The 25,424-nt window shown below is 42.9% G+C and overlaps 2 protein-coding genes across 4 annotated transcripts in view; one reads left to right on the top strand and one right to left on the bottom strand.

Annotated features, from left to right (window-relative positions):
- Window positions 1-11,638, top strand: part of NR2C2 (nuclear receptor subfamily 2 group C member 2) — a 76,743-nt gene extending 65,105 nt beyond the window's left edge. For both annotated transcript variants that reach the window (XM_039837369.1, XM_039837368.1), the window contains exons 11-14: window positions 227-366; window positions 1,664-1,801; window positions 2,836-2,941; window positions 5,877-11,638. In XM_039837369.1, the coding sequence (XP_039693303.1) occupies window positions 227-366; window positions 1,664-1,801; window positions 2,836-2,941; window positions 5,877-6,051 (559 nt within the window). In that variant the 3' untranslated portion in view covers window positions 6,052-11,638. The remainder of the gene's footprint in view (window positions 1-226; window positions 367-1,663; window positions 1,802-2,835; window positions 2,942-5,876) is intronic.
- A 2,114-nt stretch (window positions 11,639-13,752) lies between these two features.
- On the bottom strand, window positions 13,753-23,699 carry MRPS25 (mitochondrial ribosomal protein S25). 2 transcript variants are annotated; one of them, XM_039837370.1, is made up of 4 exons: window positions 23,446-23,699; window positions 19,863-19,969; window positions 14,949-15,036; window positions 13,753-14,044 (listed from the first exon to the last, which is right to left on the bottom strand). In XM_039837370.1, exons 1-4 carry the CDS (start codon window positions 23,577-23,579, stop codon window positions 13,852-13,854), a joined length of 522 nt encoding a protein of 173 aa, XP_039693304.1. In that variant the 5' UTR covers window positions 23,580-23,699; the 3' UTR covers window positions 13,753-13,851. The 2 variants fall into 2 exon arrangements, with proteins under 2 accessions (XP_039693304.1, XP_039693305.1); XM_039837371.1 differs by having other exon boundaries at window positions 23,346-23,556.
- Window positions 23,700-25,424: the final 1,725 nt, after the last annotated feature.

The raw sequence follows: 25,424 nt of genomic DNA on the forward strand, positions 1-25,424 counted from the left end.
CCTATTAAGATTTTTCATTACTTAAGTTTAAAGAATCTGAAGAGAATAGTTTACCTTCAGAGGGACTTAACTAAGAGATTTTTAGTTAGTGGTGTTCTTGGAGAATGATCCTAGATACACCATAGACCTTCAACATTCACTTGCCAAATCCACTTGTTTGGGGCATGTTGGGGCTTGGAGAGGTGCCAGCACACACCCGCACCCACACTCACCTCTGTGTCCCCAGGCAGGACTGCAACACCAGCCTGGTGCGGGCCTGCTGGAACGAACTCTTCACCCTTGGCTTGGCCCAGTGTGCCCAGGTCATGAGTCTCTCTACTATCCTGGCGGCCATTGTCAACCACCTGCAGAACAGCATCCAGGAAGGTAGGGCTGGGGACGTGGGGGAGTATGTCTCCATCTAGACTGGCCCATCACAAATTGGCCAGCCTCAGTGTCCCACAGCATCCATAGATTGAGGGAAGTTTAACTTTTAAGTCATAGGACCTTTACCAATCAGAATATTTAAATTTCCATCTGCCTTCATGACGAATACGAAAGAGGGAAATAAAGATAACAGAAAAAAGTTGCCAACTTCCTGATATGTAGGTATTTAGTGGTCTTCAGAATAATCACAGCTTGTTTTCAACTCCATTAACAGGTTACTCTTTCATGTGTAATATCTCACAGATCCTCACAACCCTGTAGAGATTTATTATCTCAGTGTTACATATGGGGAAACTGAGGTCCCAGTAAGGTCCCTGGCTTGCCCCAAATGAAACAGCAAGTAGAAGAGCTAGGACACCAACCTGGGTCATGCAGACCCCCTGGTCCAGGACAGTTAACCTCACCCAGCTCCTCATGAATGAATAGGTGACTCTAAGATCTGTGGCAACCATCTAACATTTGGTGGTCAGATCCCAGCATGTCAGGACTAGGAGACAGCCAGTGCAGTCTCTCCACATGCTGCATGTCCACAACACACTGATGACACTGTCCAGACGGGGCATGCCCAGGGTCCAAGACTAACAGTCTACACTTGCAGCCGAATTGGAATTCAGCTGCACTTGTAATTGGGCATTCCAGGTGTTTGCTATCTAGCAATGTGAGTTACCTAGTCACACCTTTGTTTTTCTAGTCATTCCTTTGGAATAGTTATAAAAAGGTGATTTTTAAAGCCCTATAACATTTTATTGAATTAAATTAGCTTTGTTCACAAATGAGCTTGAGTTTTCTTTATTTTTAACTGAATGTAGTTAATACTGATACCCGTCAGCAGAGTGTTGTCATGAGGATTAAATCAGATAAAATTTGCCAACTAAAAAATGCCAACATTTCAGGTTGACAAATATATTTTAAATGCCTGCAGAGACTTAGAAAACCTAACCATTGATAAGAATGGACGTATATCAATTTGTACCCGTAGGCCAAAGGTGCTGCCGAGGGTAGGGCCAGGGAGAATTGCTGGTCCAGGGGTTCATTGAGGCAGAAGATGTAACGGTGGAATTGGAGTACCTATTGTCACTTCATTTTTAACTGGAAATTGAAGCTCTTGACACTCTTGAGATAACTGGTTTTTCATTAAAACATGAAATTATTCTCTTTCAATCTGTGACCCCTCAAAGAAGTTCGTGTTATTGTACTTATCAGCCTTTCTTAGGGGATCTGTGATGTTGATTTCTAGATAAACTTTCTGGTGACCGGATAAAGCAAGTCATGGAACACATCTGGAAGCTGCAGGAGTTCTGTAACAGTATGGCGAAGCTGGATATAGACGGCTATGAGTATGCATACCTTAAAGCTATAGTTCTCTTTAGCCCCGGTAAGATATGTGGTGGTGACAAATGACAGTTTTCCACCTGTGTCTACTGATGTTTATGAACATGAATGTGTTGTCAAGTCATCAGTGGTGTAGAGAGAGCCCTGCCAGACTGTATGTGACTGAATGTTCTCATAATAGGTGTGCTTTACTAACATCAACATATGCATTCTTTTAAATTCTTGTCTTTACAGTCTCAAAGAAATGACTTCATATACTGGATAGATTTAATCTGTATCCTAATGAAACCATTGCCCAAATGGGGCTGTACATACAAAAGAGTGTTCTACCATCTTGTGTCCTTTTTGTTTGTTTTGATTTGTTTTGTTTTGCTCTTTACCAATTTTCAGGTTATGTTAGCATATATATCCCAGTACAGATTGAAACTGCACAAGTTTACCCATAGTCTCTGGAGGGCAGTAGCAGCAGCTGCTGCAGGGCACACGAAAAGGTGTGGTCACAGCAGATGAAGAAGAGGCAGCAGGACTGTTGGTGGAAAGTAAGAGACGGCTGGGCTGGCCTCACTTCCCCTCGGCTGTTATCTCAGAGCCTCCTGAGAGTGTCACTTGGGTGACTCTTGTCCTGACTGGTGTCCTCAATAGCTGGAGTTGGACACAGCTTAACCTTTCCCTCCCCCGCAGCCCTCTACTCACAAACAAAATAGCTAATAAAAATGGGAGAAATTATGCAATTAAATATCTAGAAAGTGAATTTTTAATTACATGGGCTAGTTTTTAAATCGATGTGTTTTCTAGAATAGTAGGAAAGAGTAGGAAACCAAATGTCCAGAACCTGCAGGTGGGGCTGCTGAGGCTAGAATGACCACTCAGAGCCCAGCCCCCAGTCAGGCCTTGGCCCAGTACAGAGGAAAATCCAGTGTTCTGACAATAATATCCAGACCCAATATTAGCCTCCAGAGTTCAGTCTGTTGTACTTGAGAATTTGTCAGAAGTTTGATTAAAAATAAGTACTAAGAACTCTGTAAGGGAGGCTTTCTGAATACACAGGGCAATTTGGGGGCACTTTTCTCTTTTCAGATCATCCAGGTTTGACCAGCACAAGCCAGATTGAAAAATTCCAAGAAAAGGCACAGATGGAGTTGCAAGACTATGTTCAGAAAACCTACTCAGAAGACACCTACCGGTGAGGCGCACAGGCACACACACACTTGCTCAGGGCAGGGAGGAGCACAGCTGGATCTGTAGTTGCAAATATAAATTACATTAGCCTTTCCTTTTCTAGCAGCCTAGTAGAGCCTCCATTTGATCACATTTTAATTCCAGCATTTTATAACAGGCAGTAATGGAGTATGGAAAGCGCTAGGCAGGGAGGGTCAGGAATGCTAGGCTATCCCAGTGTTGCTGAGTAACTGGGCAGGACCTTGGGTTGATCTCTTCTGGAGCTAACATTGTGCCAGAGGCATGAGCCTTCATAGAGGCCTTCCTTACCCAGAACAGTTGGAAGCTCTGCCCCTCTGATCCGCATCCATTCACTAGGCAATGCTAGAGTACTTTACAGAAAAGTTTTCATTGACAGAAACTAAACCTGACCCCTATAAAGGAGTAAGTGGGTTGTGTAAATAGTAATTTTATCTTCAGAAAAACTGATTTTTTAAAGTTTCTTTATTTGGATAAAAATTAATTTGTAGTATTTGTAATGGTTGGGCAGCAAATATGTAAATGAGCCCCTCTCACGGAAATTTGAACAGGAAAGTTCTTCTGAAGTAGGGAAGAATGCTTGGCAGGTTTTCCAGCTGAGGACTGCTTGCAACCCACTGGGGCCTATGTGAATTTATGGGGCTCCTTCAAGCAAATTATTTAATATTTCCCTCCCCACCCTGTCTTCTCAAAATAAATGCTGGAGCAAAAGTTGACCAGGGTGATGCATGGCCCCCCCTTCCCCAACTTGCATCTCCTGTGCAGACCTCAGTTCACAGATGTCCTGTGGAATGGAACTGCCCCCAGCCCAAGGAGGACCATTTCTCTGGTGTGATCGGGGGACCTGTGGCTGGCCCTGCTGGCAGAGAGCCTACCTCTGCTTTAGGCACACCTTTATGGTGCACAAGTACCTTTCGCCAAAGCGGGATCTATTTTCTATTGGAATCACTGAAGACCTCACCATGAATCTATAATATCTTCAGCCTCAATACATAGAGAATGGAATTGTTAAGTAATGCACCCACACTTAGAACTCATACATCCAGCCAGGCGCAAGCTGTCCTCTGAGGAAACCACGGGCCTATTACCACACAGTGTCTGCAGCCGGAGAGCTGAAAATGCCCCTCTGGGGGCTGCTGGCAGAGCCATAGCACACTAGAATCACCCTGACAATAGCAACGCTGTGGTCTTTGAAAGTAGATGTTCTGAAAAAATCCTGAGTCACTCCTTGTCCCATCAAGGACCCCAGGGGAGAGGGTGGCAAGCCAGATGATTTGGGACCAAAAATGAAATAAAGAAGGCTTTCTCATAGGATTTAGAAACTCACTCAACACTGTTCCCAAAAAATAGCCCTAGAATGGTTTTATCTCCTGCTTATACTCATTTAGTTTTTCCCTCTGTATGCTTTTTCTCATACTTTTTGTTCCTCCTGAAATACCCTCCCATTCCTCCCCATTCTTTTACATCTCTGCTGATAGACATTTTAGACTGCTTCTAAGGCCCAGCTGAGATGTGCCATGTTCCAGGAGGTCCCCCTTGATTTGCCCTTGCAGACTTCCTAACACCTTGCAGCCAGTCAACCCTTCCAGGTCTGTGGTGGAGTCCCCTTACACCTTTGTGCACCCTGCAAGACTCACAGTTGGCTGGGTAAATGGATGATGGTGCTGGAATGCTGTTTGCATAATATGAATATTATTTTTAAAATTTTTTTCCCCTCTTTAATTCCCCCCACACACACTTCCAACCCTGACCTACGGATGTTGCTGTCTCTCCTTATGAACTGGATCTCTGAAGGTGGGATGTCTCCTCCCACATGCTCTCAGCGTGCACCCGGGGCCTGGCACTCCCATAATTTCTCTTTTTAAAAGTAACTTACAATGTTCACTGTAGAAAAAAAATTAGAACTTTAGTAAAGCAAAGAAATTTGTAACTGTAAATACCACTGTTTAGAGATATCTGTTAATGTTTTATGTATTTAACTTCCAGAAATTTTTTATGTATGTGTAATTGGAATCACGATAACAAAGTAAGGTAACCTTTTTCTCATTTAATACGCAATGAGCATACCTATTCTTCAGCATTATATGTTGCTAAGGAGATGATATAATTTAACATTTCCTACTGATAAGAATGTAGATTGTTTCCAGGTTGGGCTAGCACTGCAGTGTGCTTGCATACATCACTGTGCACTGACTTTGGAATGGCCTGTCACACAGTGTGCTTCAGATAGTGTCCCATAGCCCTCCAGACATGGTCATAGTGTGCCTTTCCACCCAGGGTTTCTTCAAAACAAAAATTCTATGGTTTTATTTTAAATTATAATGCTAAATGAACACTGGAAGTTAGGGCAATACATAAAAAATTTTAATATATAAGGTCACTCCAAATCCCAATACCGAGAGGCCGTTAACATTCTGGTACACATCCTCCTGAATACTGTATTTACACATGTGCACACAAATAAATATACACAAGTGCAGTTATGCAGTACTTAGTGCTTCACAACCTCCTTTCGAGTTTTTATTCAGCTACATGTCATGGACTTCTTCCCTATCTTTGAATATGGATCTTTATTCTTTTTACTGATACGTAGTGATCCGTTATATGGAGACGCCATATTTCTTTCAACCTATCCCCCATTGATGATTTCCTGTTTTGCTCTTTGGTGGAGGTAGACATTGTTATAAACAATAAAGAGAGCATGTTCATACATACATCTTGGCACGTACTTGTTTGACATTTTTTCTCATGATAAATTCCTACAAGAGGAACTGCTAAAATCAGAAAAACAAGACATAGATAGTGGATGGATCTCTTTGGTTCACTTCTGAGCAGTACAGACAGGACCTGTCGGAGCCTGTCGAGGGCAAAGTCTGGAGGGCAGTGGACCCTCCTTTCTCTCATGACTCTCTTTCTTACAGATTGGCCCGGATTCTCGTCCGCCTGCCTGCGCTCAGGCTGATGAGCTCCAACATAACAGAAGAACTTTTTTTTACTGGTCTCATTGGCAACGTTTCAATAGACAGCATAATCCCTTACATTCTCAAGATGGAGACAGCAGAGTACAATGGCCAGATCACTGGAGCCAGTCTATAGTGCATACCACACACCTACTGAGGAGCAAAAGGATCCTGCCCGGACAGCTCAGAGACAAAGAAAATGAAGTAGTGGTATTTTGGTATGTGCAAATATTTCCAGTATGTTAGCCATTTCCTACCTGGTTTCTTCTTATCTGTTAATCCCAGACAATAGCAACTAAAAGACTAGTAGGATCCTTTCCTGCCATAAGAAATGTTTCAATGCCTTTTGATGAAGCAGCAGATTTTGGAACAATCTTTTAACTCAATTTATATTTAGAAATTCTCAAAGGGCAAAAAACAAAGTTTTATAATGTCAGAGACTAGTATTAAAGAAAACTAAAAGAACCTAAGAGAACAGTATGTGTGTATATATGTTAAAAATGTCCTTGGAATTAATAGCTACTAATTACCAGGGTAATAATATTAGCACTTTCTAAGCACTTCTTACTGCTGCGTAATGTTAGCAACATCTTGCCTATGGGCAGGGCAAATGGAAAACTGTATGTCTTTTGCCTAAATGCTAATGATTTCTGTGAAAACGCAATAGGGTACAGGAGACAATCATTTACATTTAAGAAAAGAAGGCATCATTCCTAATTGTATGCACACTTGGTGGTATTGAACTAAAGTCCTGTGAGCGAATGAAAATATGGCTTATCTGTATCATGCAGGAAGTGGGAGTATACTAGCATAGTCAGTGGTGACCCAAACCAGAAGCTTCCTCAGAGCTGATGCTTGTCAGGTTCCCTGACCTCTGGTCCTGGTCTGTGACAGGCATCTGCAGGCTCCTCCAAACCTGGGGCATCTTCTGATGACTGGTTCTCAGAATTGGATTGCAACCAGTCAGATATTAACTGCCAATTCCTGCAGCAATTGACGTCCCCAAATCACCTCCGCCACTACGGCAGATGGAGCCTTCTGACCAAAAGGTGCAAGGTGGGCATTTTGAACCCTTGACAGTATTTCCTGAGTACAATCTGGGGTGGCTACACAGTGCTCAGAGAGGAGTATGGCCTCCTTGGAGTGTGAAGGTTCCCCTCTTAAGAGTTTCCAGTCCAAATGCCCATTAAGAAGGGCCTGTGTTCCTGCAGTTCAGTACAGCTATGGGGGTGGGGTGGGGGTATGTGTGCAGGATCTTGCTGCCTGGCCAGGGCAATGGTGGTGCAGATGAATGGGAAGGTTCTCTGTTGACCTTAAATTATCAGGGTTTTCAGAATGTCTCCTTATTCAGCATCTCCGTTGGTACTGGCACACCGTGCACTTTTATTCCCCCAGGTGTGTGCCAGCAAACCAACCCTGGAGCATTCTAGATAATGGATGCAGAAGCAGACTGCCAGCTCCTTAAAAAGGCAACCCTTAATTCCCAAAGTTATCTTCTTTCTCATAAGTTGTAGTGACCATCATTTACAAGAACAGAATGTGGTTATAAGGAAGTTCTATCTAGAGAAGAGCACCCATAAATCCCCATGGACGTGAGTAAGAGCAAGCATTTCCTGTTGGGGAAAAGTGGCGTGTCCAAGATGAGGTCAGGTACTTTGCATTTTCTTTTGTATATCCCAGAATAAGAGAAAATGTAAGGTTAAATCTGCATCTCTTAAACCTTTTGATCAGATGATATCCAGAAAGATTCCAGTGCACTCCCTGTCTCCCAGGCACTCCCGGGTTTGGCTTGGGCCCTTGGTCAAGGTGAGCACCTCACAAGTGGTGCACGGGTACTGGGCACGCCAGCCACAGGCTTACAGCAAAGCAGGGTGGGATGCTTTATCCTGAAGTGTTAAAGTAGTTTTTGAAAGTCACTAGTGGGAATTAAATGGGGACAGTCTCTCCAGTTTCCGAATTCTAGTTCGGATTTGGTTTTATCATTTATAGTTAATGCTTTGGAAGCAGATTTTGGAGAAAGGGTGCCCATTATAAAATGATGGAAAGGATTTAATTTTGCTAGCTTAAATTTTTGGTTTTCTAACTTTGAAGTGATTTAAAAACTGGCCAAGACAATGGAGTTAGGGCAGGTCTGTATCATCTCTGCCTGTGAAGGATTTTAGCAGAGGGCATTTTAAAGAATGTTCATGCATCTTACACAGTGAATTGCCTATTTTACTCCTTGATTTTTGAATGTAAGCATGTCTGTCGATCACGGAGTAGCTCCCTGGAAATACGTGTTGTGTCACATCTTTCATATTCCGAGTTCTTGGTGTTGGTCAAAAGGCCCACAACCGGCCAGCTCCCTTATTCCCAGGGGCAAGCCCTGGGAGTCCTGTTGTCTATGGGGCTTTTAGACTTGGGTTGCCTTACGGTACTGAGCAGCTTAGCCAAGATCTAGACTGCGGTCCTGACAAAGCCACTGCTCTTTTCCAGTGGTATCTTACGTAATGTTGGAGAGTTACATGTTGTTGAAATTTGTGGAGTTCATTACATATAAATCATAAAACAGGACAGGAAGAGACTTAGAAAAAGACCAAATTTCTCAAGCAAATATTTTCCAAGTTATTCCTGGAAAGTATTTTTAAGGCAGAATGTTACTGCCCTTCTAATTTGAGATCTGTGTGTGTGTTTATGGGAGGGAGGGGGGTACATTATTTATTGTGTAACCTCTGCCACAAGGCCGTGGTTGGGGTTCTTTTGTTGTTTGGGGTTTTATATTTAATTTCAGGTGTAGACACTTGTAAGATGTGTTATGTAATTGCCCTCAAGAGGGATTGTTTTCTAGCTTGTCAGCGTCAGTATTAAATGTGGACTCTGTTCTGAGGCGGTTGCCACCAGTCATGGCGATAGCAATGGACGCATCTACTCTGAGCTCCCTGATATGGCAGCAACATACTCACTAGAGCTTACTTAGCTGTTTTGCTTGTTTTGGGGACAGCCACGGCAGGGAGCCAAGAATTAGAAGAGCTCCAGCTGTATCTAGTGCTTTTATTCTGGGAAAACCACATCCTAATCCTTTGGGGGAGTTTCCAGCAGAGCAGTCTCACTCCCTGCCTGCCCTCTGCCTGACAAGCAGCCCTTGGCTGTGGATCCAAGTTCTAGGACCTGGTTAGAGTCCAGAAGCTTGTGGCCTCCTTTCCAGTGGAATGACCTTATGTGCAGTGGGGCTATAGGTGACATTTCAGTTCTGAGCCCAGGTCACGAAAAGTGCCATCATCTGACATTTTCCTTTATCTTGGGAGGTCAGTGCTCTTTCGATCCTAGAACGGTCTGAGCAGGCAGGGCAGACGCCCCCATACTACTTTCTCACTTCCATTCCCTAGATTGTATGGCTCTTTGAAAATGTCTTAACTTTGATGTGAATTTGTAATCAAGACAGTAGACTTGGGTCTCTTGTACACAGGCTTTGGACCTCCCGTGTGCCTTCCACCACCATGCACATCTGCGTGTCCAGCCCTGAGCTCCCTTCAGCGCATTGTGTACAGATTTATAGGCTTGTATGACTGAATGAATGTACATGTGTTTATATCTTCTATATATGTACAGTGTATATAGTGTGTGTATGTGTACATAGATGTATATTATGTATACAGACATGTAGCCACGTATCCAAACTTTTATGTTTTAAAGAGACTCTATGATAGAGTTGCTAAAGTAAATTGATGTGGGTGTTCCAAGGTCCTGCAGCAGGATGGATTTGCTGAGATTTTCTTAACTCCATTTTCCTTTGGGTGAGCCTGGCTGGGAAAGGCCATGAAGTCAGAATCTTCCCTCTGTACCAGGGAAAGGTCCTGACAGGATGACATTGCTATGTATTCTCTAGGTTCAGACAAGGGCTATGAAGCTAGAGGACAGTTTATCCTAATGTCCAAAAACTAGCTGGAGATCTTTAACCTGGTGGTCACAAACCCGTTTAAGACCTAACTGGAAGGAACTTAGTAGTTCCCAGATACTCTCATTCTGTCATGTGGTCAGTTTCAGAACCATCTGTGTCATAGGGCTTGGTAGCAATTTCCCCACTTGCTCTGTACTCAACAGACAGTGGGCACTCCCCTGTGACTAAACAAATTCCCATCTAATGCCAGCTGAAAAAAAAACCTACCAAGTATTCTGTAAAAGTATGTATGAATGTTGATGGCTAGCTTTATGGCATATAAGTTACAAATCTTAAAAGTCTCTACAGCATATAAATGAAACCACCAATTTTTCTGTAAATTATGATTTTAAAATTTCAGATGGAAACTGCATTTTAATATGGATATATGTACGCCCTTAAAGCTACAGATGCCAAATTTTCTCATCCAGCTCTATTCAGATGAATTTTCCCCCTTAATCAGGCTTTAAACTGAGACAGGCACTCGAGAGCCAGGGCCCGGCCCAGCCCAGCAGTAGTTGCTTGTGGACCTGGTAAGCACAGGGGTCCTGACTGGCAGGAAGGTTAAAAGCTGGCCTGCTGAAAGAAATCACTGAGTAACTGCAAAAACTCTCACATAATCCAATTTTTTTTTTTTAATAAGCTATTGAAATGTTTGAAAACATTCATGGAGACCATAGCACTCAGTGCCTTTTGTGAGACTGGGCCATTCAGCCTTCAGCTTCCCCCAATGAGACTGATATAAAGAAGATCCTGCTGCTTCACTGGCTTCCCAGCAATGATTGTCACCTTTCCCATGTCCTTGCCTGTTGCGACAATCACACTATCGAAGGTGGCTTTCCAGTTAAAATAATAAAAGTGGAAGCTGGGCAGTCTCTAAATGGATCTTTAAAATAAAAATTTTCCTTTGGGTCTATGTATCTTCACAGCAACCTCCAAATAATTAAACTGAGCTTAAAAAAAAGTATCGGGATGGGGAATGTCCGAGCTATTTTTAATGCCCAATCATACTTTCAATTAAGAAGCCAATAATTGTGGTGTCTCAATATTTATACATACAACATAGAAAAAAGTGCTGAAAGAAAATGCTCAGCAACATTTATTCAGCTGACAGACTGATAAAGCTTAATATTTGGATAACATGTGGAAGGAGACTTTACATGAAAAATGGGCTTTTCTTTAAGAGAGTATAACTGTCATTTTGACGACCAGAGCATTGATGGACTCAAATGCTGCTGTCACATACAACTCAAGTGCTGGAATATTTTTCTACAGTCTCTGTTCTCCCAATTATCTTGTAAACCAGTGTTCAACTAGTTTTATAACTGAAAAGCTGCACCTTTTTCATAGCACAAACCATAGTTTTTACCTGTAGTTTGGACCTGTTTAAATGTAGCTGCATAACCAGGCCTTTTAAACGACATCTGTTAAAGGAAAATTTGGGTGTTAGATTTTCTTGGGACCGTTTCTGTAACCTCTGCCCTTCCCAATATAGGAAATATTGTTTATGCCATTACCTTTTAATTCCAGGTTTAAAACTTGTTGAAAGCTATAGCTTGAAATCAGCTTTGTTTATGTGATGGCATTTAAAAACTAGCATGTTCTTTTTAAACTGAATTTTATATCTAATCAATGTCTTCAGTCTTGAAGAAGAATTTGCATTGTTGTGTTTGTATATAGAGTATTGCAGTGCATGAATTAGCTTTATGCATTTTATTAAATGCTATTTCAATGTGGCATTATTGTTGTGGCTTAATACTACTACCTAAATGAGGTTTATACTATTAAAAGTGAATTAAAGACTAAATGTGCATCCTGCTCATCATTTCTCATAATAGTAATAATAATGCCTGACCCTCCAAGCATTCTCACCTGAACCCCAAGTAGGTGGTGAGGAAGCAACTGGTATTCAGAACCCTGTAGCTCTTACCTCACCTTAGCCTTGGCCAAAAGTGACTTAGCCCTGTCTATTTGATGGCCCACTGGACTTAGGTTTCTGGAGCAGAGCAGGCCTTGAGCTGCCATTACACACACCTCAAATCAGCAGACTCGTGATGTGGATATTTGCTATCCAGGGTAAAAATGTATTCGTAAAGTTTCAGAAATCATCTGACCTCTCATTTTACAGGTGAGAATTCTGGGGTCCAAAGTCAGATTCTGGGCAGAACCCACTGGCAGCCAACTAGGTTTAAATGGCTCTGCCAGGTAAGGTAGTACTAGTACTCAAAATGAAAACTGGTCACTTGAGCAGAACAAGGTCAAAAACCATTTAGGCAAACATTGCTTATGCAAATAAAATTAAGAAACAGTATGTCAATCATAAATCTTCATAGCAATCTTCTCTAAGCTCCCATTTCTGTAAATTTTAAACCCATCCTTTATCATTATTAAAGAAATGGAAGGCAAAGGTTGAGATAATGCCCCTTAATGATATTTATTTCCGTGAATCACTATCTGCTGTCTGTGAGGAAATAGCCCGCGCAAATATTAACAGCAGCACTGACTCATCAGGTACTGGACATTTGCTAAAGAGGGGTCACTAGTTTGGTTCAGGGCCATCCTTCTGGTAAGCAACCTTTCTGGGCCATGTGGGCTGTGGGCCATGGAGGAAGGAATAATTCCATGAGGCTTTATGTCACCAGCTGTGACATAAAAAGGCCTGAAAAGGCCTGGCAGCCCAGCAGAAAGCCACGTCAGCTGCTGTGAAGGCCCTGGCTACAACCAGCACAGTGGGGTTGTTAGGAACATTGCAGGTACTGAAACCAGCACCTACAGGAGGGATCAGAATGGAGGATAGAGTTTTCTAGCCACCCTCCAAATGGTGATGGGAGAAAAGGCACTGAAGTGTTGAATTTCAATTAAACACAACTGAAGTAAGCTTGCCTCTTCCATATCAGACCCACATACCCACCTTCCTCCCCCAGTGCCCCCAAAGCTATCACCCTGAACACAGGTCTGGTACAGAATCACAGTAAACCATAACTTGGACATCAAATGTAAAAGGAGACAAATTTCTCTCAATTTGAGATAATCTGCAGCATTCATATACATACATTCTAGTTTCATCATCTATAGCTAACTACCTCATGTGGCAGGGAGTGCCTTTATTTTCATTTTACAGATAGCTAGGCCTCAGCTAAGGCCAGGAACTCAGACCTCAAATCTAAGGGCAAGGTCTCCTGGTCTGTAGGCCAGCTGGTCCTTCACTTTTGACCAAATAAAACTTTAAAGTGACCCTAGCGGGCTTGGGTGTCTCCCAAGGGCTAAAACCAGCACAACTAAAGTGGCAGTATCAATATCTTAGGAGAAAAGAACTACTAGGCAGACCCTCAGTAACACCTCACACCCTCTTCCAAACCTTAGTAAGTGAGAACTGAAAAAGAGGGCAAGCTGAGCAGCAGCCTCTTAACACCAGCCTCTCAGGGCAGACCAGGCAGTGCCTTCTCCTTTCCTCCTTCATAGTCTGTAAACCTGCTTGCTAAGGGGCATACGGCTGGGGCCACAGGGGCTGGCACTGGCTCACTCATTAGTGGGCGCATTCCTAAGGGAGGCTGGTCTGTCTGCAGCCACAGGGGCCTCCTGCATCTGGCACGCCCACAGCCAGACCCCTCAGAAGGAAAGGGTCAGTTGGCTTTAAAAAGTGAGCATTCCACAAAGGTTTGCCCTGGGATTTTGTAAAAATACCCAAAGAGCCTGAATGGAGTGGACGTTCACACTGCCAGCCCAAGATGGCTCCAGGCACAGCAGCTTATAATTCTCAAGAGTAGGGTCTGGAACAGAAGTCAGTAGAGAACAGGGAGGAAAAGGCCAGAGGACAAAGTCAGGAATGTCAGCCTGTGGCCTTACACCTTCCTCATTCCAAAGCTCTGTCCCCACGTAGGCCTTCTTCCTTGTGCAGATCAGACTGGATAACACACCATGTTGATGGAGTAATTAAGGAGCATTTTATTTTCAGAGTCTCTGGGACAGAACGGGAGGCTTCCCTGTGATCAAGGTAACCCCAGCCCACAGGCCTGGGTCTTAGTCCTGGGCACTGGCTTTCAGAGTTGCTTTGTACCTCCCTGTCATCTCCTTGGGTAACGGCACCAGAGCTGGACAGGGCACCTGCCCTTCCACTTCACAGATACACTCCCGCAGGCAGTACTTTCGGGGTCCAAAGTTAGCCGGGTGAAAAAGCTGTTCTTTCTCCTGCTCCTCTTTCTTGAGGGTTTCCCTGCCAAAAGCACAGACAGCAACATTGCTCTGAGCCTCTGGGAAGCAAAGGATTTCTCAGAGTGAATCCCATCATCGGCCAGGGAGACCTGGATTTCCTGTGCCTCCTAAATTGCTCCTCACTCCCAAAACCTATCTGTCCCCTCCCCACAGGCTTCCCAGGGAGGGAGGATGGACGGCAGGAAGGCTTCAGCATGTGAACTGGGTGAGACCCCAGGGGAGGGGATCACTTGGGAAGCATACTCATCCCAGGCATGCTCAGCCTTCACAGCCAAGGGGCCAGCTCTGACTCGTCGGACAATCAGGATTAAAGAGGCCTAGAAATGCCTTTGTGCTTTCTCACAGACAGACATCCTTGGCTTCCCTCCCTCCTTTCCTCCATGGAAAGAAAAAAGACACAGTGGAACATATATATATATATGCCTTACTGTTAAATTGTACGCCTGAACTTACTGGATTTCGTTAACCAATGTCACCATAAATAATAATAATAATAATAATAAAGTTTAAAGGTAAAAAAAAAAAGGAAAAGAAAAGAGACCTTTCACAGCAGGCCCCGGGGCTGGACACCCACTAGCTCCAAGCTGAGATTCCCAAGGAGGGACATGTTTCTGGCCACACACGGAAAGCTTTTCAGCTCCATCTTAGCTTCCCACTGACCCCAGGAGGGAAGAACACACCTTTATCCCCACTTCACAGCAGGAGTTACAGCTCAAGGCTCAGTGACTTACGGTCACACATCTGGTGAGCAGCAAAGCCAGATGAAACAAACTGTCCAGCCCATGCTCTCTGGTGAGTGTCTAGCTCACTGTCAGAGAGCCTGCCTTCTTGACACCCCTTCCTTCTCTCTCCAACTCTCTGGGCTAAGACGTTTGCTCCCCTCCAGGTCAACACCAGCAACTCACTCGTTCTTCCCCAGGATTTTTTTGATGTGCTCCATGATCTCCTTATTGCTCTTGGTCTCCACATCCACGAGGACCTGCTCACCAGAATCTGGAAACAGGAAGTAAAGATGGGGAAGAAAACCTGAGAACTTGGCAGATGCCCCTCAGCCTCAAATGTGGTGATTTGGGATTTGCTTTTAGCAGAGAAATATTCTAATAAAGTAAATATATTTGTTTTCATAACACGTAATGCTACTCTTTTCCATATTTCTTTAGACGTGAGCAGCCAAATTTCAGGCATGTACTATTTTAATAGAAATTCCCTGTTTACAGATAGATTCAATATCGTTAACATGACAATCCTCCCCAGACTGGTTTATAGGTTCAGTGCAACCCCTATCAAAATCCCAGCAGGTATGTGTATAGAAACTGACAAGTTGAACCTAAAATTCATACGAAGGACCCAAAATAGTCATCATTTTGAAAGAGCTAAAACTTTTATAAAAGTTTTTGAATAGAAAATCTTTATAACTTTACCTAAGCAAAGATTTTTAGATATGATATAAAAAACACCCAGAGAGAGAAAAATAACTCAAAATTCAAAACTTTTGTGCTTCAAAAGGCATCGTAAGCCATAGACTGGGAGATAATATTCACAATGCATAAATCTGATAAAGGACTTGTATCTCAATTATATAAAGAACTCTCACAACTCAATGAGATAATCCAACTAAAACGTAAGCAAATATCTGAATAAACATTTAACAACAAAAAGCTAATAATCACATGAAAAGATATATAATATCTTAGTCATTAGGAAAATGAGAAAACTAAAACCACAATGAGATATTAGAGTGGCTAAAAATTTTTAAATGGAAAATACCAAGTGCTGATACAGAGTAACTGGAACTTTCCTACATTACTGGTAAAAACAAAATAGTACAGCCAAGTTAGCCAGTGAAATTAAGACAAAAAAAGAAAAAAATGATTGGAAAAGAAAAAGTAAAACTATTTACAGATGGCATGACTGTGTATGTAGAAAATACTAAAGAATTTTTTTAAAAACTACAAGATATAAGTGAATTTACAACAGGACTGCAACACACACAACCATTTACAAAAATTAACTGTACTTCTACAAAATTGTGTGATGCTAACCAAAAACTGAAATATGAAATATTTTAAAACACCATTTACAATAGTTATAAAACATATTCGATATTGTTAAAAAGTCTCTTCTCAAAATGATCTATAATGTAATTCCAATCAAAATCCCAGCTAGCTTTTTTCTAGAAACTAGCAACCAAATGTTAAAGTCTCTAGAAATGCAAAGAACCTAGACTAGCCAAAGTAACTTTGGGGAAAAAAGTTGGATTTACACTACCTGATCTTAACACTTATAAAGCCACACAAACCAAGACAGTGTATTAGAATAAGAACAGAGAGATCGGTGAGAGAGGATGAAGAGTTCAGAAATATATGGCCAGGTGATTTTTTTGTATGTGGTAAGTTATGGGACACAAAATTTACCATTTTAACCATTTTAAAGTGTATAATTCAGTGGGTTTTGGTACATTCACATGTTGTACAACTGTCACTATTATCTAGTTCCAGAACTTTCTCATCACCCCAAACAGAAACTTTTTACCAATTAAGCAGTCACTTCCTATTCCCCACACTACCCCAGACCCAGACCCTGGCAACCACTGTCTGTCTCTATGGACTTGCCTGTTCTGGACATTACATATAAATGGAATCAAACACTCCATGGCCTTTTGTGTCTGGCTTCTTTCACTTAGCATAATATTTTCTAGGTTCAACTGTGTTGTAGCATGTGTCAGTACTTCATACCTTTTCATGGCTGACTATATGGATATACAAGCATTTTGTTTTTCTAATGATGGATTGATTTCTGACAAAGATGCCAACAAAATTCAATAAGGATAGTTTTTCAACAAATGGTGCTATAATAACTGAATATCCTGAGTCGGGAAAAAAATAAAGTGAACCTCAATCTCAATCTCTACCCTCACTTAATATAAAGAAAATAACTCAAACTAGAGGACAGACCTAAATGTAAAATCTAAAACTACAAACCTAAAGGAAACAGGGCAAAAATCTTTGCGACCCTGGGGTAGGCAGACTTCTTGGATAGGATACAAAAAGAATTAAACATAAAACAACTGATAAGCTGAAGTTTATCAAAACGAAAACTTCTGCCCTTCAAAAGACCTTTAAGGAAAAGCTACAGACAAAAAACATTCACAAGACATATCTGACAGGCATTGCATCCTGCCAGATATATGTACAGAATATAAAAGAACTTGTTAGAAAACAAAACAGCTCAATTGTTTTTTAACGGACAAAAGATACAAGTAGACTCTACAAGAGAAATATATGAATAGCCAATAAGCACATGAAAAGTTATGAGAAATGCAAATTACAACTTCTATAAGATATATACACCCACAGGAAGGGATAAAAATTAAGACAATAAAGGCCCCTAAAGATGTCCCTGTGCTAATCCCCCAGAACCTGTATATCACCTTAAGTGCCCAAAGAGACTCTTCCAGATGTGGTTAAAGACCTGGAGATGGGAGATTGTCCTAGATAACCTAGTAGGCCCGATTTAATCACACGGTCCTTGAAATTGGAAAAGCTCTCTGGGACCTGTGACTACGGAAGAATGGCCAGAAATACAACATTGCTAGCCTTGAAGACTGAGAAAAGGGGCCACAAGCCAAAGAAAGTGGGTGACCTCTAAGAAGCAGGAAGTCGTGGAAGTGGATTTATTCCTTGAGCCTCCAGAAAGGAAGGCTCGGCTGACACCTTGATTTTAGTCTATGTTGGACTTCTAACCTACAGAACTGTAAGAAATTTGTGTTGTTTTAAACCACCAAGTGTGTGGTAATTTGTTACAGCAGCCACAGGAAAGTAATGCAACTACCACCACCAGTTTGGGTAGGATGTGGATCTACCAGGACCCTCTCACTCAGCTGCCTGGAGGGTGAGATGGCACAATCATTTTGGAAATCTGTTCGGCAGTTCCTAAGAACGCTACATATCTATTCTGTGACCCAGCAATCCCGTCCTGAGGCGTAGGCCCAGGAGAAGTGAGCACCCATGTCTAGAAAGATGACTTGTGCCAAGAAGGTACTGATAAGCACCTTAGCAGCCAAAAATTAGAAACAACCCTTTGCAACCAGAGAGGCCCCTCCAATCAAACCTCCCTTCAAGCAAGCCCTCCTGCAAGTCAACGGCCCAGCTGTTGTGTTGGGGATCCACCAGAGCAGCACCAGAGCCGAGCCCAGGCTCTCCCTGGCCTAGGTCTAGGATCTGCCCGTTCCTGCCCAGTGCAGAGCTACAACTTCCCACTGGACTGGCCCAGTCTTTCCAAGAGCTGCACCACCATCTGAGGCTCCTCCCGTCCAGCTCTCCTTCCTTCTCCCCCTCCTCTCAGAGATGTCAGACCTGCTTTGTCATCTGAAGACGTTCCCTGCCTACTCCTCTACCATCTCCCCTTTATCTCCAATAAATCTCATACTTTTAACTGTCTTGTCATTTAACAAAAACCGAGATGCTCATCAACAGGTGATCCGATAAACTGTGGTATATATTCCCACTACTTAGCAATAAAAATGAATAAGCTACTTATGCACATAATGTGGATGAATCTCAAAACCATGAGTGAAAGCCAGACACACAATATATATATATATACTGTGAGATTCTATTTACATGAAGTTCTGAAACAAAATTAATCTATGGTGAAAGAAATAGCAGTGGTTGCCTCTGGTGGAAATTAACCAGAAAGTAGCACTAGAGAACTTTCTGGAGTAACAGAAATGTTCTTCATCTTCACTGGGAAAGTGGTGACACAGGTACATAAATGTCAGAACTCATTGATCTATGCGCATTAGTCCTGTGCATTTATTATAGGTAAATTATGCCTCAATAGAGTTAATTTTTTAAAATGCAAACACAAAATACATATACAAAATTGCCATATCACCATTTTCTTCACTCGCCCCTTATCTTGCTCTATTTATTTTTTACAACACTTATCTTTTAATATACTATCTTGTGAAGTTTCTTGTTCGTTCTGGCTCCTCCTGGTAGGGTATCATCTCTACAAGGGCAGAGATCTTTGTATGGCTCCCTGACACCCCAAGCACCTACAGCAGTATCTAAGTCCTAGCAGACATTCGTTATATATTTGCTGAATGAGCTGGCCATTTCTGGCCAGAAATAAAATGAAAGAACATCATCTTTTTGGATACTGAAACATTTCCCAATCTACACATCATTTGATTCCCAACTGTGTAAGGTTGATGTTCTGCCTTTAGTTGAGAAATAAAGCAATGGGACTGTTACTCACTCAGGGTCAAAATCTGAGCCAAAACATCTGATCTTCTGACTTCTGGGCGCTGAGCCCAATTTAACTGAATAAATGTTCACTTGGTCCAGAGAGGACACACACGGACATACACTTTTCAAGAGAATGTGGCCAGCACTAAGAGGGGCTTTAGGGATGGGGAAAGGCCAATCTAAGGGTATAGGGAAGGTTTCCTGGGAGAAGTGGTGCCCAAGCTGAGTCCTGAAGGATTTTAAAAAGATAATAATAAGCAAAGAAAATAGAAGTAGGATTTTGACAGAGGAACTGACATGAGTAAAGGCACTGAAGCAAGGTATGGCGAGGGAACTTGGAAAAACTAGCCTGTGTGGCTTAAGACATGTAAGAGATGTGGGGGCGACTGGAGACAAGAAGAGTCTAGATCTCAATGGCCACTGTGTGCCACGGTATGGGAAGCCGAGGTGATGGGAGCAACATTAGTTTACAGCAGTCTGTACCTCAGATCACTTGACTGCTATAGTAGGAGGAACAGATGGAAGAAAAAACAGTCCTGGACCACAGCAGAGAGGCCCCACACTCACCTAAATAGAATCGAAGGAAGGGTGATGGTGTCATGTTCTTAAACATCATGATCTGCACCCAAGGGTTTTTGTACTGGATCTGAGGTATGTTGAAAAACACAAATTTCCTGCAAAAGAGAAGAAATTAAACCCGTGAAACAATAGTTTTTAACCTAAAATTCTGCATACCTGTGTACTTTTCTAGGAAAAAGCTTCAGAACTTTCATCAGATTCAGAAACAGAAACGTAAGTGCCCCTCAAAAGATGACTGATTAAATAAATTACAATAGGACCGTATATCTGGATCCCTCTCCACCCATTCTCCATCCTGAATGGCTAACCTATGTGGACTTTGGAAATGGGCTTCCTTGCCCTCCAGATTGTGTTGCATATGGCCAACAGGAAGTCCTGGCAAAAGACTGGAAGGAGGAAGCAGAGTCAAGGTATTTATTTCCCTGGCCAGTCCCCTGACTCCTTCCATCAGGCAGCCCTCTCCATCTCCAGGTTCCAACTCCCCCTACCTCCACAAGCCTAGACCTGTGATTTCTTTTCCCTATCTTTCCCCACAACTCTGTAAACAGTCCCTTAATTAAAGGCTCAAGTGATCTGAACTTAAATATACCTTAGGCTACCTGCTGCCACGCTGCCCCATACACCAGACAACAATGGGAAGGTACAAGTGGCACATGGGACAGAAGCACAGTCGCCCAACTTCACCACTTTCCAGCTGTATGACCCAGGGCAAGTTAGTGCTTTGTGCTTCCATGTCTACGCCAAGATGATGGCGATACAGGACAAGCAGTTCAAATTGGAGCCTGTGGTCTATTTTCAAGATGAAATTGACAGAAAGCCCGATTGTGTGACCGTTTACTTGGGGAGAATTCCATAACTGGGGCAGAATCTGCAGTTGAAACAAAAGCAATGACAATTATTAACCCCAGAGAAAACAAAAACCTTTGCAAAAAACAAAAAGGAAAAATAATCAGTACTCTATCTGGCTCAACTGTGTATAGGGTTCACAAAATCATATTAAACACTGAATATTGTTCTATCCAAAATTCCGAAATGACTATATTGGGAAGATGGGGGGTGGGGAGGTGTCGGGGTAGTACGCATGTGTTGAGGGCGGGGAATGGATGTGGTGGTAAAATCCTCATCTTCCTTGATGACAAGGCTCCAGATAATGCCTAAAGCTAAGAAAGTAAGAAGTAGCTAAGTATGGTATTTAATTAGATGAAGGTAAAACTCCAGTTGGTTAGAGTTGAAAGTTGTTGCCTCCAGGGGAAGAAGTGGAAACAGATTGCTACTATAAGCTTTGCCAACCAGAAGGGCACACAGGGTTGGCAGGGCAAAGACTGAATTTATCCTCCTGGGCTTAGGAGGCCTCTGCTCAATTCCCACCCCAAAGCAGAGTATCCAAACTTCCCAGAATTTCATACAAATAAAGCAGGGCATATGCATGTAGGACTTTCTCACACATAAAACTACTAAGACAAAAATTAAACAGGATTTTTAAATGGTTCTTGCTGAAGCATGAGAAGAAAGTTAACGAGAGGTAACCTTTAATTGAGCACCTGCTGTATATGTTAGACATACTAGGCACTTTATACTCAAATCCTCACTGCAATACTGGAAGGTAAGGTTTTACAACGGAGGAGGTGAGAAAAATTACCTAAACAACCCTAGGTCAACAACTAGTAAGTGAAAAACCCCAGGCTGTGATTAGTTTGCATCTGGACTTCTTCCACAGTGTTGTCACTATCAAATTCACCTAGATTCTGAAGCTCAGGGCTGGACACAGAAGAACTCAATAAACACTAGCAGCTGTTACATCTCTTATTACATCTTAAAGGCAAAAACACCTAGCACAGGTGAGGAGGGACTTAGCCCTCAGGCACTGAATAAGGCAGCTCCCCACACACCCAGCAGATACCAAGGCAATAGGTACCCCAGGGCTGTAGTACTGGCCACTGGCACTTGGAATGGAGGAAGGGACAACTGAAATGCTGAGGGCACATTAACAACCAAAGGCCTGTGGGGCTAGAGCAGGTCAGGCAGGCTCAACTCAAGGGCATAAAAATCACAAAAAGGGCAAAGGTGGGAAAGGCAAGCCCTTACCACCAGGAACAAGAAACACAGAATGGAGGTATCCTATTTACCTGGAGGATATGTGTGTAGGCTTTGTAGGCCGATTGGATGACCATTTAAATACCGGAGATTTACATTAAAAATATGAAATTCTCTTGGAGCCCACACAGCTAAGATGTAGCCAAGCAGTGAATGGCCCCTTGAGACAGGGCATGTTTTCCAGTTCACGCAGGCCCATCCAATCTGCCTTCCTCCTTTCCAGTACCTGCCTGGCCTCTGCCCTGTGATACCTGAGTGGACGTACAGTGGGTTATGGAGTTTCTGGATGCCCATTCACCCCTAAGACCAAATCTTCCAGGAAGACTTCATCCCAGCAAGCAGGTACAAGTCCTTGGGTTCACCTATGGAAAGCAAACCGCTAAGAGGTAGCTTGTGCCTACCCAACAGCCGTGCAGTGAAGTCCCCTCTCATGGATGACTACTCTTCACAGGGAGTCGTTCTCATGTCCCATTCTGATGCATTCCACACATCCAATCCCAGTTACTGAAGTACAGGACTCTTCTCTTCGTCACGGTTAAATTCCCAGCACACAGCACAGGACCTAGCTAGCATTCAGCAAGCCCTCAATAAATTTATAATTAATGCCAGAAAAGCCCAAAGCACGTACTGTTGCCTCAAGGTTCAATTCAACCCATTCACTTGCAAGCTTCTATTCAACGACTCTCTACTCCAAGCTGAAAACCACTGCAGAGTTTACGGTCTAGTTGGTGGGTGGGGCGTGGGAACCTGTGGCGGCTACACAGTTGACATAGTCACTTAATTATAACGGTGAGAAGTTCTCCAAAAAAGCACTTTCAGAGCCGCCACTCACTGGCCAGCTGTGTGTGGCACCTTGGACAAGCAAGTTATCCAACCTCTCTATGCATTTCCTCGCTCTCAGAGTGGGGATAACAATGGGGTTTCTATAAAAACCAACGAGAGAATCCACAAGAAGCATTCAGAACCGTGCTGCACATATGAGAACTCAATAAATGCCAGCAGCTGTCACTTCTCTCATTGCATCCCCACATCGGCCCTTGGGCAGTATCATCCCCGTTTGGGACCCTGAGGAGCGACTCTCCCAAATCCACCAGACTCGAACCAGGTCTGTAGCCCCTGGGCTGGGCTCCACCCAGACCCCGTGCCGCCCCTCCCCACCGGGAGACTGTATGTCACTGGTAATTCAGGAGACTATTGCCCCCACGGATTGGCATTGTCCTCCTTCCTGTAGGAAGGAAAATGAGGGGGCCCTTGTCCTCGGCTCCCCCGCCCCCTCAGCCTGCACGGCGAGGCCCTACTGTCCTCTTCTTGCTATAGAACCTGGAGCAAGCTGCTCCCCAGTCTCCTCGTCTGTAAAATGAAGGCAATAGCACCAACCTCAGTGGGCCAGCCCCAGGATTAGGTGCAGCCCCAGGTCTCCATGTTACTAGCACGTTGTTATAATCACCGGTAGCGGCCTCACAGGGCTCGGACTGACCTGGCGCCCTCGCCCAGCGCCCCATGCGTATTGTAATTCACCGTCATGACCTTCACCGATTTCTTGAACACCACGTCCCCTTGGCCCAGGTACTGAAGGGTGCGGCGTATCGGGAAGCGGCCCTTCATGCGCATGGCGGCGGTGGCCAGGCGGTGAAGATGAGGCGAGGAGAGACCAGAGCAGCAGAAGCCGCCGCGGGTACACCACGCGCCGCTTCCCCTCGGCGCAAAGTACCCACTTCCCGCGCGGACTCGCAGGAGACGACTCCCGGCAGGCAGCGCGCGTGCGGCGGAGCACCCTGGAACTTGTAGTCCTGGCTCGGGTGCTTTGCGGAGGGGCTTGGTTTACGGGCTTGTACACCTTGCTTTAGAGCACCCTCCTCCTTAGGTTTTTCACATCCCTGTATATTCGTTTTTCTCCTCCATAAGCGAAATTATTTTTAAATAGGATCAATCATTCAGACAAAATTACAGTAGGAAATAAATCACGAGAGCTGAGTTTGATACCAAGTCGGCTAGTAACTTTCTATTCAACCTGGAATAAGTCGGTTCTCTCTCAACTGCTCGTTTCAAAATGAAGGGTTCAAACCGTGCAATTTCTAACATTGACTAAAAAACTGATTTATAAAAGGAAAAATGAAACTTTGAGGGTACCCCTTCCAGGTTTAGACACTTAACAGCTCTTGATCTGTTTTTTTCATCAGCAAAACGTGGATGAGATGCATTTCGGAAGTACTACTCTTACTGATTTGAGAACGTTTTTATTTCTCCTTCATATTTGAAGGATAATTTTGCCAGATATAGGACTCGAGGTTGGTGGGTTTTCAACACTTAAAATTTTTCACTCCACTGTCTTCTTGCATGGTTTCTGACCAGCAGTCAACTGTAATTCTTATCTTTATCTATAGATAATTTTTTCTTTTTTCAAGATTTTCTCTTTGTCTTTGGTTTTGCAATTTGATTAAGATATATGTAGGTGTGGATTTTTAGTATTTATCCTCTCTGGTGCTCTCTGAGCTTCCTGGATCTGGTTTGGTGACTCATTTGGTTCTTAGCTATTATTACTTCAAATCTTTTTCTTCACTTTTTTCCTTTCTGGTATTCCAATTTTACAACTTGTGAAATTGTCCCAGAGTTCTTGGATATTCCTTTTTTTTTTTCTTTTTCATTCTTTTTCCCCTTTCTTTGCATTTCAGTGGAGCGATTCCTGTTGACCTATCTTTAAGCTCATTGATTGTTTTCTCGGTTGTGTCTAGTTTACTGATGAGCCCATGAGAGACATTTGTTAGTTTTTTTTTTAATTTATAACATTTCCTTTTGACCATTATTAGTGTCTTTATCTCATCTTACATTACCCATCTGTTCTTAGATATTATTTACTTTTACCATCAGACACGTTAACGAGCTATCTTAAATTTCCTGTCTGATAACTCCAACATCTGCGCTATATCTAAATGTAATTGATACTTGCTTTGTCTCATCAGACCATGTTGTTTTTTCTTCTTGCCTTGCCTTTTTTAGCATGCTTCTCGTTTGGTTGAAGAACTCTAGTATATGGATTGATGTTAATCTGACTAGGAATTGCGTTGTCTTTAATGTTTGCTGTAGCTGTGGGAGCCAGAGGCTTCAAGTTCCTCTAGTCTTTTTTACCTCTCCTTTTGACTTTGGGCTTCCTTCGATATTCCTCTTCAGAAAGTTTGTGACTCTTTTAGCTGTAACCCACTGTTATTACTGGAGCCGTGTGGAGGAGAGGAAGCAGTCTATAATCTTATGATAAAATTCCAGTATTTTAGTGGGCCTATGTTCCTGTGCTATGCCCTTCATAAGTGTTTCTTAATCTCTGTGATATTGTAATATAATAAATATATATTCGGTCTTTGTTCCTGGTTCTGGGCCAAATCTCCTAAGGGCCTTGTAATTTCCTTAATAAAATAGGAGCATCTTTTGTCATAATCTCTGGGTTTGGTCCCCATTCCTAAA

The sequence above is a fragment of the Pteropus medius genome, unplaced genomic scaffold (assembly GCF_902729225.1).
Source record: "Pteropus medius unplaced genomic scaffold, Ma_sr-lr_union100, whole genome shotgun sequence".
In the NCBI taxonomy this organism is placed as follows: domain Eukaryota; kingdom Metazoa; phylum Chordata; class Mammalia; order Chiroptera; family Pteropodidae; genus Pteropus; species Pteropus medius.